Source organism: Dermacentor albipictus, chromosome 10 (assembly GCF_038994185.2).
Source record: "Dermacentor albipictus isolate Rhodes 1998 colony chromosome 10, USDA_Dalb.pri_finalv2, whole genome shotgun sequence".
Lineage (NCBI taxonomy): Eukaryota > Metazoa > Arthropoda > Arachnida > Ixodida > Ixodidae > Dermacentor > Dermacentor albipictus.
In genome coordinates, this window is record NC_091830.1 from 54,487,510 (window position 1) to 54,500,645 (window position 13,136).

At 45.1% G+C, this 13,136-nt stretch overlaps 1 protein-coding gene across 1 annotated transcript in view; it reads left to right on the forward strand.

Annotated features, from left to right (window-relative positions):
* Positions 1 to 3,435: 3,435 nt before the first annotated feature.
* The window catches only part of LOC139050551 (mucin-19-like), a 33,002-nt gene continuing 23,301 nt past the window's right edge, over positions 3,436 to 13,136 (forward strand). The window contains exon 1 of the mRNA XM_070527082.1: positions 3,436 to 3,610. Coding sequence (XP_070383183.1) covers positions 3,526 to 3,610 — 85 coding nt within the window. The 5' untranslated portion in view covers positions 3,436 to 3,525. The remainder of the gene's footprint in view (positions 3,611 to 13,136) is intronic.

A 13,136-nucleotide genomic window follows, 5' to 3' on the forward strand; every position in this document is an offset into this window, starting at 1 on the left:
TTGCTGCGCATTTTAATTGCCAAGCAAATATTTCTTTGACTCCACCCAATAATGGAGGGTCCAAAACATAGGATCGCCAGCACTGAGAAATTTAGGCCAATATTTCGAAGCAGGATTTTGAGTAGTAGTTTTATTATGATAGAAAAACTCCTGCAAGGCAACAAGAAATGGTCTATTGTCTCCGATTCGCCACAGAATGAGCACAATGGTGAGAGGACAAGACCAGACCTGTGCAGATAGAAGTTGAACGCAGATACACGGCAGCGCTGCCTCGTGATGGCACTTCGATTTTTCGTGTTTCGCAAAATCTCTGCGTCAAACTTATAGAAGGTGTCGGTAACCTACAGAGTTGGTAATTGCGGAGCGTAATACTGCCTGTGCAATGACACTCCTGCGAAATCTAGCAGCAGTAACGTGAGCAGTCAAAGGGCAGGAGGGGTGAATCGGGCCACTTATCGATGCCTTGGCTAGAGAGTCTGCCATTTCATTTATAATTTGTCTGTTATGGCCACGCACCCAAATAAAACGCACGCTTTTCAAGTAGCCAGGTACCAATTAATGAAACGTCCTCATCACGCGAGAATCAGCAGAAGCAGAAAGAGACTACCACAATAATAACGAATCACTGATTATCACGGCTGACGTAATTGACGGTCCTAATTTGTGTAATGCCAGCACCACTGCCAATAATTCGGCTAATAAGATCGGTATGAAATCTGGTAGCCGAAGAGAAAGTGTCCATTCAATAATCGGGGAAAAGGTTCCTAAACCTCTCTTTTCTTCAAATCGGGAAGCACCTGTCATTGCTTTCAACGTCCACGCTGAATAATTATGGGGTGCGTGAGGTGCAAGGAGCAGTCACATTTATCCAGGAAGTTGACATGTCCTTCAAGGCGACCGGTTTCACAGTGGCCGTTCCAATCTAAACATAAGGTTATAAGAACTTGACGTTAAGCTATCGTGCCATCTCATAACAAGCATAATAATGATACATGCCATTCGCTCTCAAATCATTACCTTCCTTGATTCCGCTGACTATTTTCATCCATCATAGCCTGATTTGGAAAGGGCTTCTCATATGAAACACAACTGGCCGCATACCTTTTAGACTTGCTCACTAACCTAGACTGCAACCAACATGCTGGCGCTTTCTTCCTGGATTTCGCGAAAGCACCTAGAAAAGTACCTAATCAGTGGTTAATACGTAAACTATCTTTTGTAATATACGTCCTAACCTACTATACAGAATAAAAAAATTTTTAACCAATTGGTTGCTCTTTGTTTCTGCTAATAACAAAAGTTCCAATTACATTTCAGCAACTTCAGAAGTTCCCTAAGGAACGGCGCTCAGACTTTTGTTATTCCTAATATAGAATGACTTACCCCTTCACGAAATCTTCCGAATTCCTATGTCTGTCGACAAGTGCGTCATTTATTATACTATCAATAACACTTGTCACCAAGCCCTCCACAATAACTTGCCCATATGCAGAAATGGTGTGAATGCTGAATCAATACGCGCAACGCCAGTAAATGTAAATATATTTTTTTTTACCCAGTAGTCATACTGTCCTTCCTTTTTTATACAGTATCCCATGCCCTCATAGAAACCTTTCACCTGCGAATGAAAGGATAAGATGTATAAAACGCAACTTGCGTCACGCTCCCCAAAACGTAAAGCCGTCGGCTTAGAAAACAATAATCAGACGTAAGCTTGAATGGCGTCCATTATATGGAATATGTATCAACAATTCCTGGGTAGCGCCTTTGAATTGCTTCTGATCAGTGCAGTTAAGATGCTTCGTTTTTGTAATTCATATCAGATAAGTTGAATCATCCGTATCAACCCTTTCCTTTCGCCACAGCATTCCCACCCTAACTCTATTTGACGCGATATTTTAGAGCACCGTCGAACAAAAACGTACCAAGGGCCATCTGCTCGCATTTGTCACTGCACTGCCATCGAAATGGCCAAAAGCCCAGAATGTGAAATTCGTGGGTGCAAAGGGACAGTAGCGCAATTTCTGTATGATTGCCGTCATTTCAATGAACAACAGCAACAAAAAGAATTCCTCAGCATCACGCTGGACAATATTCACAACCCTCCTTTTACGGGAGGCACAATTCTTGCACCTTAATGCCAGTCGACGTCGGCCTGAATTGATCTAGTGCGCTTTTTAAAAAAAGAAACAGACAGGATTGATCGCCAACATTTAGATGTTGCGAACTGCTGTGCTCTCTTTTTTAAATATTGTTTTCTAATATTTGCTGCGCTTAACCCATGACCCTGTGCAGAGTGCCCTCCCGGACACTTAATCTGGTTAAGGTCCCAGTACTTCTTCCCCTTGTTTTATCTTCTCACCACACCGGCCAAGCTCTTTAAGTTCCATGACCACGTGCCCAGACTACTACATTTTTGGCTTAAATTTATTTTCCCGCGCAGCTACGTTACGGAATGTCCTTTGCCACGACATCACCGCGATCACCTGCCCTACTGATTTCTTTAGAGCCACAACCGATCATCTGTCATTCTTAGCCACATGGCAAACGTTCATAAATCAATATTCGGTGAAATAATCGCCTATGTGATACTCCCTGGAGGAGTCTTCAAGACAACAAACTGAAGTGAACTGAGCTGAGTCCAAGTTAGTACATATATAGAGGGCCTACCAGGGGGTGCAAATACGCAGTGGCACATACACGAAATACACAATGCGCGTCAAAGAGGTATCCTTGGCATTACCACATATCCAGATTTACATGCCGAGTTACCCAAGGTACTCCGACAGTTAGACTTAAGCCCGGTTCCCTAGCCAATTATGCACGATGATTTACACATTTGATCATAGGCTACATAGTGACCGGCCTTTGCAGTAAATAATTTAGGCGCGGACAGAAACACATTTGCCCAACTTGGTGGCATTCCAACAGGATGCCACTAATATTCATGCAAATTAATCCCGAAAACATTGAAATGCTTCTGCTTTCCACTAAATTGGCTAAACCTCGGTCGTTTATTCCTGCAGCCTACCCTAGTCAGGTTCATGGAGTTCTTAGTATCCGCAGAATGCGTGCCTTTTGGAGGTGACACCTGCACCTGCACCTTACTGTCGCGGCTGTGCTCATACATCTGCACAACACACACACACACACACACACACACACACACACGTATATATATATATATACATATGTATATATATATATATATATATATATATATATATATATATATATATATATATCACGCCGAGGCAAGTCTGGCTATGTTTACACTCTTCTAAACTAAGACTACGCAGTTAACAATGGCCGGACGATTTCGCAACCGCCTCTTTGTCGTCATTGCTGGCGCGCAGTAGTGCATTGTATGTTGTTGAATTGATGTCGGAGAACTCCACCACCTAACTACTGTGATTATTAACTGCTCATGCGGCATAACGCTGGATAAAAATTGATGAAGTGTTGGATGCCGGTATTGGCTTATGACTATACCAAGGAAACTAATTATCTGAAGAATTATCTGCAATGTGGCTTCTCCAAATGGTCTGCCTTTTATTAGTAGCTACGCTGCTCAGAAGTGTCGGAACACCAACCAGATTGAATCCTTACGGTAAGGTTCCTATCAATTTATTAGAGATACCACAAAGCCACTCGCCGTGTGCGTTCTTCATAATTAAGCAACGTTTACTTTCCACCTAATGAGATTCTATATTATATAGGTGATACTTAAGCGTAAACATTCATGTTTAATACGTGCATGTAGGGTGGGTACTATAGTTCACGCCAGCCGCTGATTCAGGACGTTATCTAACGTAGAGGTTACCCTTGCTGTATGGATTATTTGACCCGTTAGTTAGCGCATCTTAGCTTAGTTTGCAATGACAAATGATTTTTTATATGTTACATTCATACTGGTAACGTCTTTCACATCATTTTAGCATCATTGCCATTCATTTGAGGAATTCTGTGTTGCTGATGTCCTTTCAGCAGAGTACATCGTGGCTTATATTCTCGCGTATTTCTTAATGTTCTCAGTAAAATAGCAAAGCGAGCGTTTGCAGAAATGAGCACAGCAGCGGACATCCTACGTGATGTGACTTTTACGATATCCCGAAATGTAACGCAATTCGTGCAACTCCCTGTTCAATAAATATTTCACTAATTTGTTGAGTTGAAGGACGCTCTTGTTCTCCAACATGCACAAGCGTTCAGCCATTCCTGTCCCGCAATCATAAAGGACAACGTGCATTATTAGAATAAAAGCAAAAACAGAAACATTTGGATAGCATCATCTTGCTCATTTGGTCAGCAAGATTTAATAAAGAAGAAAGCATATTTAATAATAAATATGTCGTCCGGTAATGATTGACTTCAGATACCCATTATATTTCCCACCTACCGAAACATTACTATACATACTATAATGCATAGCGTGCAATGCTGTGTAAGCCAGGGAAATATACCGTAGCAAATGAACTGTATCACCCCGCTTGTGAAGCTTCTGAGTGGTACGAGGTGCGCGCCAGCGCGGAGCACCTTACCAAGTTCCAAGGTTAGAGTCTCAGTCACGCGAACTTCTTTTTTTTATTTTCTTTCATCATAATAGCCATTCAGAAGAAATTCACTATTCGTTCTGTGATTGCGTGCGTAACAGCCGACCTAGCACTATGTGAAAATTTAGGCTGCCAAATTGCCTGGAATGCTTGCAGCACAAACTACTTAACTATTTCCGTTTCTTTTAAAAATTACCGCATCACTTTCTGGAAGATGACAAAACCCGACAAAGACAACACGAAAAGGCTCTTTTTTTTGTACGCTTGCCATAATTCTAAACCTATTCTTAAAAAATTTTGCCGGAAATAAAAGAAACAAACAAATTTCACTTTTGTTGAAAATGAACGAACCAATTTCACAAGCGAAGCGTTTCTTTCCGAACCTCGCCTGGTTTCGTGACCACGGCTGCGGCATCGCTGTTCTCTTACTGAACGGGCCAACCAATCACAGCCGAGTACACGTGCTGCGGGTGCAGCTGAGCCTTTATAGCCACCAGCAGATGGTGCTCGGCTCCGCCCATCGTGGCTGGGTGGCGCCGGCCATGCGGGGGAAACAAAAAACAATGCACCCGAAAGCTCACCCTCGCATATTCGTGGCCACACGGTAATTAGGAATTAAACACTGATTGTCGACAGTATGGACTGTGATGGCACTGCGTAGATGTGCACATGCTGCCTGTGAAGCAACGATGCGTTTAAGGCCTCCGTCGTACTCGGTAGTAGTCAGCAACTCCGACAAACAAAAGGCGGGCTACAGTTCGCTTGCGCCCACGCTTGTTTGAGGAAGCGCATGTGCGTGCGTGCGTGTGCGTGCGTGTGTGCGTGCCTGCGTGCGTGCCTACGTGCGTGCGTGAAGTCGTATTTCGACTCTTTGTCCACTAATACAGAGCGGCGGTGTATATAGATTCCAACTAGTCGGATTTGTTGCTTTTTATTCAGAGACCTCTGGTAGAACACATCTGACAGCTCTAGAGATTTGCAAATAAGAAAGAAGGGAAATACTCCAGGAAGCTTTTCGATAACACACGGTGCCTATAGCTAAACTTGTCCCTAGAATCACTAGAACCACCGATGCTCAAATGACGGCCTCGATTTGTATATTAGCTTCGGCCTCGGCTGAAGCTATTACCTTGGCTTAAGTTAACTCTTTGTTTCTCATGGGTACTTGCACCCTCCTCCCCCCGTTTTTACAATACCCTATACATTCTCAAATGTGCTGGTTTCACACTGACATTCAGGCAGACTTAATGCTCAACACTTGATCACCATTTTGAGCAGTTATGGTGCCTATCGTTCGTTCTAGCACACTTTGGCAATATACCATTGTCAGTTGAAACGATTTTCACATGTCGCCGACAGAAGACATCGCAGCTGAAGGCGACGAAGGGACTACTTGGGTTATTGAAAGAGACGGAATGGACAAGCGGCTGTGGCAGTGATGTCACGTACCACACATAAGTGACGCAACGTAACCGACAATGTATGTGCTGTGATATGTGTTCTCTTTCTCCCCTCCCCATCTTTCATCCCCCATCCCGTTCCCATGTGTAGGGTAGCACACCGGTTGAGCTAAACTGGTTAACCTCCCTGCCTTTCCTTCTCCACTTTTTCCTTCCTTCCTATCGTGTCTATAGGGCAAACAGTTCCAGCGTTGGGCATACGTACCATCTCTGATGTTCGAACTACATCTGACAACCGTCAGACTATTTCAAATGGGACAACAAAAGCTTCAGGAAACTCTTACGCACCCCTCAATGTTGAGCTAAACTTGTCAGAAGAGCCCACGGAACCACTAGTACTTAAATTGACCGGCTCTATTTGAATATCTTTATCGCGTCCCTTTTGCAAACTTCCCTTAAACTCTTTCAACACGAGTGTAAAATTTTGTCTAGACCTTTTGGGGTTACTGATGCCAGTACATCTGAACGAAACTATTGAAGATGCGCCAAAGTAAACACTTTCTTTCCCTTGGCTACATACATTCTCAATTGTGAGGAATTCACTGTAGTACGGAGTCAGTTATAACACTTCTTTGGCATGTTGAGCAGCAATACCTTCTATGAAGTACATACTGCCGGCCTTGGGAGCACTCAACTTCCTTGAAAGTCCCAACAGTTCGACACGAATCATATCAGCTACAAGCAATTTGCCGCCTCGTAGGTCACGCTTGAATATTACTTTTTCGCGTCGACGCTTTTGGAACTCCTAATTGAGGGACATTAGGATGCGGCGGCTTGTAAATATGAATAACGCTGTTGTCACTGGTGTTGGGCAGCAGTTTAGCTGTCGATTAGTGTTCAAGTATGCGCCATTCATCTTCGAGTGGAAACCCACAATAATGTCTTTCTTACCGTTGAATAAGTATGTTGCACCTTTAAGAAATCCAGTCTCACTGTTTCGTGTGTGCACGAGAATCCGATGACCTACCTTGCCGGCTTGAACTGCAGGACCCGCTGTTAGGCCCCTCAGGAAGGCGTCCTTAGACGACTCCACCGTACTGTCCTGCCATGCTTGTTGATTGGTATGGCGAGCATTCCCCCACATTTCATCCCGGTAAATGATTTTCCTGCGCAAAAATTTCACTTGCTTATGTCAATAACATACGTGAAGCCTTACTCACAATACAGAGTGCCTAAAAATAAGCTACCTGCTGGCACGTAAACAATAAAACGCGAACTAACGCGCGTATTGCTTATCCATTCATTATTGCGCAAGAATGTTCCCTGTGTAACTTCCAAGGGCCAATGAAACGTATTGAAATCAGCTCATTATTTACGTCGCAGAAATATAGATCATGGATCATGCATTTTCTGATTCTTACATTCATTTATGGCTGTCAAGTACGTTCATTATCCGAAAACGATGATGTCGTCGCGTTCAGTAAGCGCAAACTTTCGTTTCCGTTTAGCAAACGCGAAACCGATATCAGGAAACAGCCTCTACAATGCAGTCTTGAGCTCTACCATGTCGTCATCTCCGTTAACCACTTGTAGAACTTTCTGAAGAGCTGGAAGTTTTTGCCCGCGTACATGCCATGTGCCTTAAGCCAAACGGCGTGTAGTTTGAAACTGCTGTGATTGTTGGAAAGAGAGCATGAGAACCGCTTTACGTGGCCTGTTCTTTTAGTGAGGCGAGTTGCATGAAGTTACATGTGTACGAGCGCACACTCCCGTATCATCGCTCTCACAATATCAAGCATACCGGACACTGCCTTCTTCAGCAAGCGTGTCTTTGCCGCTGCTTAGACGTTCACTATAAGTCGCTTGCATTGGTTTGAAAAGTTCGCGGAAGGTATATTAGAAAACAAGCGAGGAGGCGAAGCGCTTCCGCGAGAAGCAGGACAGGCCATTTTCTGTGTGTCGGCTATCCAAATGGCACAACACCTGACAGGCTCCATAATAAGATGGATATTGAAAACAACGGGCTTTGAATATCGCAGCTTTGAACGTGCATCAACTTGGTCTATTAGAAAACAGTTACTAAATCCTAAGTTTTATACTTTAGTCTACAACATCTTCAATTTTTCTTGCTTTGGCAAGCGCTGTGCACGATATTTCTCGCGTCGCAAGCACCAGCGCTCTCTCGCTCTCCATAGCCTTGGCAGCGTTGCGCACGCTATGAAACGGAGTATAGTGTTCCCTGTGCAGCTAAAATATCCATGCACTTTAGAAAAGCACTGCTTATGTCGCAAGGGCAGCGGGCGGAAAATCTTGCTCCAGCACTGGCAGAAATACGACCAACATGAGCGCAGTTAACAATGTGTAGGCGACTTCGCGTCCCTCGCTCTGCCGTGTTCGGCAGCAGCTACATCGACGCACAAAAGAAGCGGAATTCTCCTGCTTTCCAAAATAACGAAAACTAGCCTTTACGTCCGCACCTGTGAGCCAATTGTTCCAATGTGCCGAGGCAGTTCGAATAACGCTCAAGAAGCGTTGTTCAAAGACCCGCACAAAACAGAACTATCAAGTACACTGAAGGTACATTTCCAAGTACACTGAATGCAAAATTAAGGACGTTCCCGACGACCTAGTCCCAGGTGCTGGGTTACGTCCTTAATTGCTATTGGCTTTGGTATGAGCTTGCTGTTTTCGCGTAAAAGGTGTTTGGTTTACGAAATTGGTTGATCTAGCATCTCTGGTCGTTACGGGTTGAAGTTATCTAAGTCTAACTAAATATTGGGTAATTGGTTGCCCATAAATGCCAACTCGAGTGAAACCTTTGCTTCTGTGTCAGGAAACTATGCAGGGATTTGAGCACGCATACGCACAATAAGAACTGTTGGTGTTCCAATTAGTTCTAAGGTGTACCACGGCAAATTAATATAAAAACAACCATGTCTTCGTATTGTTACACTCGCCTAAGACATGCAAGCTGTAGGTATCCTGGTACCCGTTATGAGCTTGTTTCCATACTGAGTACGAAACAAACTAGGTACAGACCGCTGTAGATAACACCAAAGTTCTGATCGTTGCTTCAACAAATGCCAGCCTGTGCCAGTAAAAAAATTTAGTTGGAAGTTGTGTAAGTTAGAATAAAAAAAAAACTTGCTTTAGTGTGGCTTGAGTTTCATGCGTATTTGTCATTAAGCAGAAGTGTTCCTCATTGTTTTCGGTATTTGTCAGTGTTTGCCAGAAAAGAAATTCGATTTCATGGCACGCATTTGCCGTAGCGGCCACTTTTCGTAGTGGTGATGAATGGAAACAGCAGGATTTTGAACATTTTGTATGCATTGTAACCATCGTCAGAACGCGCCGCTGCCACATACCCGTTTTAGGGGTCTGGAACCATACAAATAAAGTGAGATAGCGAGGTATTATGAGAATACAACCTTGTTCAATAACTTACGAAATACAGCTTAGCTTATAAGGGTATATGTATATAATATGTGAAAATAGCGTATATGTTTAGAATGTCATGGTACCACCATAATCTACTAGAGATCTTGCATGAGAGAGAGAGATAATTTATTAAAAGGCAGGGAGATTGGCCTGAATTAGCATGCCCTGACCTGCTACTCTGTAGAGAGGTAAGCGGAGAGTAAAGGGGAGAAAAAGAGTGATGAAAGATGATGGCGACGACTGGAAGAAGAGATGCACGTATACAATAACTACGTAACACAGTGGCTACCCGATAGCACGAAGTCAAGACCGGAGATCTATAAATAATCGAGAGCAGCCCGCGTAGCTGTGGTCGCTACTGTGCCGTCACACATTGCGGGCAAAATATCACTTGGAGACCATGTTTGTCCATAGAGAAAAACATTCAACAAATGCGGACACTCCCATAGAGCACAACTGAATGTAACGCATCAAGCGGATGGGATTAACAGCTGAACCACACTTCCGTTATCAGTTCTGGGAGCGCGCGTTTGTAACGGTAACTCGCACGCGTTAGATCGGCTGCCTTGATCGGTACGGCATCTGTTTCTTTATGATTATTTTTTGCTTCTGCTGCTGAACCGCATGCGGTCCTATTGTGGAATTGTTTTATTATGTAGCAAAAAATGATTTCCAACCCTATTTACAAGCTTCCATCAAATCTGTGCCCCGTGCAATTCCATAATGTAGACGCAAGACGCCTTGTAAATTAGGAAATGCATATTTTACTCTGTACAAATGATTTCGCCCAACGCCGTGGCACCAGGTAAGGACCAGTATTTTCTCGTACGAAGCTTCACCGGATCGGATCGGATCGGAAAACATTTATTCGGCTCTAGAAAGGAGATATTCGCGGCTTCAGACGGCCCCTTCCATCTTCTGATGGATTCTTCTCTCTGCAATCACAGGGTTGGTGCCCTAGTCCAAGGCTCCACTGAGTGTGGCCAACCCGCGAGCTCGCTCTACTAGGTGCTTTTGGGTGTTCAAGCTTACGCTGGAAAGCATACTCTCCCACTGTTCCGCACTCGGGTTTTTAGTTTTATAGATAGTTGGGGACTCAATATTTTGACAGGCCCATGATACGTGGTATAGATCTGGCTTCTCTCAACACCATGGTCACTTAGCCTCATATTGTGTAGGGAAAATTTTATTGAGAAGGTTTAGATTCGGGAAAGTACCCGTCTGCAGTTGTCGCCATGCAACAGCACCTTCTCTGCTTAGATCCTTATGCGGGGGTGGGTACTTCAGTCTGACCCCTTTATAAGTATTTAGGATATCTGAGTAGCCCATGGGTACTGACTCGGCTTCCTCAAGGCTGGATGTGTCGGACGCCCGGTTGGTATGCCCTCGAGCTATCCTATCCGCCTCTTGGTTCCCTGTTATGCCAGTATGCCCTGGTACCCAAATTATGGTATGCTGAACTTTGTTCAGCATAACATGTGGCGTGCTCTGCTCTGAGTATGTGGCGTGCTCGGCGCCCAGTTCTGACGTTTTATAATTACGACATGCTGCTTGAGAGTCTGTTATTATTGTTATGGACCTGCCAGACCGATAGCCCTCCAGTGCTGCCAGAGCCACAGCTGCCTCTTCGGCCTCGAATACCGCGGAGTCCTGTAGTGAGGCGCTGGTGATCTCCTTGAGGTCCGAATTAATCACCGACGCCACTGCTCTGCTGTGGGGTCTTCCGTCTTGGACGAACGTTGTCGCGTCCGTATACCTTGTGTTGTCCTTGTTCGCCAAGGTTCTCTGCACGTACTCCGTTCTTGCTTCTCTGCGCGCCTTGTGCAGGTTCCGGTCCATATTCTTGTGTATCGGTGCGACTCGCAGTGTACTGCGATACTTGTCCAGAATGGCCTCGGTACGCTCGATCTCTTGGATCATGTTGCCGCCGCCGTATCTTCGCAGGAGCACCCTTCCCGTGGGGGTCTGCATCAACCTACGAACCTGAGAGCATAGTAGTGTTTCTCTTAGTTCACTGAAGGTATTGTGCAGTCCCAGGGCCAGCAGTTTCTCGGTCGATGTGCACTGCGGCAGGTGAAGCACAGTGTTGTACGCCTTTCGCAGTATGGCGTCCGCTTGTTTTTCTTCTTGCTTGATGCATTTATGCTAGGGAAGGCTATACACCACTCTGCTAACCACGAGGCTCGTGACTAGCCTAAGTGTGTCGCTCTCCTCCATACCGTGTCTCTTGCTAGATACTCTGTTGATCATACGGGCTACCTGCATGGTGGCAGTCTTCAGCAGTGTCAGAGTATGATTGCACCGTTGATTGGATTGAAGCCACATCCCCAGGATCCGAATGGTGGTCTTCTCCGGAATGCGTTGTCCCGCGAGGTATACGTTGAAGCTGAGCTCATCGCTTGTAGGGACCGTTCGATTTTGTTTGCCTCGCCACACCCTTAGGAGCTCGGACTTCTCCGTCGAGCAGGTGAGGCCCCTAGCCCTAACGTAGGTTTCTACGCAGGTGGCCGCTTTTTGCAGGCACTCTTCTTTTTCGCTGAGCGATTCCCGGTTCACCCATACCGTGATGTCGTGAGCGTAAATGGCGTGCCGTATGCCTTCAAGTTGTTCGAGTTGTCTTGCTAGCCCGATCGTTGCACGTTGAAGAGGATGGGGGAGATGCCAAACCCTTGAGGATTTCCCTTGTTTGGGGTGCGAAACTTCTCTGATCTGACTGCTCCGAGGCCGATTGTTGCTGTCCGGTTAGAGAGGAAGGCTTTGACGTAGCCATGAATCCTTCTGCCACAGTTCAGGCTATCCATTCCTGTGAGTATGGCTTCGTGGCTGACATTGTCGAAGGCTCCTTTAATGTCTAGTGCCATGATGACGTGTTCGCTGTTACGCGGGACGTTACTGAGCACCTCCTCCTTGAGCTGGAGGAGCACGTCTTGCGTCGATGATGTAGCGTGGAATCCAAACCTGCTGGGGGGGGGGGGGGGGGGCGTACAGCTCGTTGTCCTTCACCGGAACGTATCAGCCAAAAAGTAAATTACGAGGATGTGTCATGTTTGTGCTTAGACCTAAATGAATATCGCATGTAGAGGCGAAACGTACGAAAGTGGTGAATAGGCGGCTTTACAAACAAAAGCAGTTCGCTTTTAGATACTTGGCGAAGAAAATACGCGACTCATTTCAAACAATACCATAAAATGTGGAGAAATATATATGGTTTACAAGCACTCTCCCATGCCCGGCCATTATTTTCTGCACTTTATGAATACAAATAGACGGGCGACTGCACGACTCAAAAGCAGCTTCCAATACACACAGGTAGCCACAAAGGTTCTTAGCCAGAGCATGCTCGATCAGGAAATTCCTTCTACTCGCACTAAAGACAAATGCGTGCATGCAAAGCCTGTTTTCTGTCGTTTAGAAGACAAAAAGACTGTGGTCCAGCCACTGTGTTTCAAAAGCATAAAAAAGGTTATTACAATTACGTTGGGTGTCAGAGAAAGCGTCCCGAATTTTCCCAGTAAGATTCAGTATGCGCGAAATGAACTGCGTCACACGACCGACGTGCTTTTTGCTAACTGCGCCGCAACGCCGGGCGCGACCGTTATGCTTCAAAATTACCCCAAAAAGAAACAAAATTAGTTACCTTAATGTTGGTGGTCAGAAAAAACGCTTTGGATACCAGTGGGTCAGGCTTTCATAAAATCAGTTCTTAGTTTGCGCCTGTATTCGCCTTGCTTTCTGTTCTGCCGTT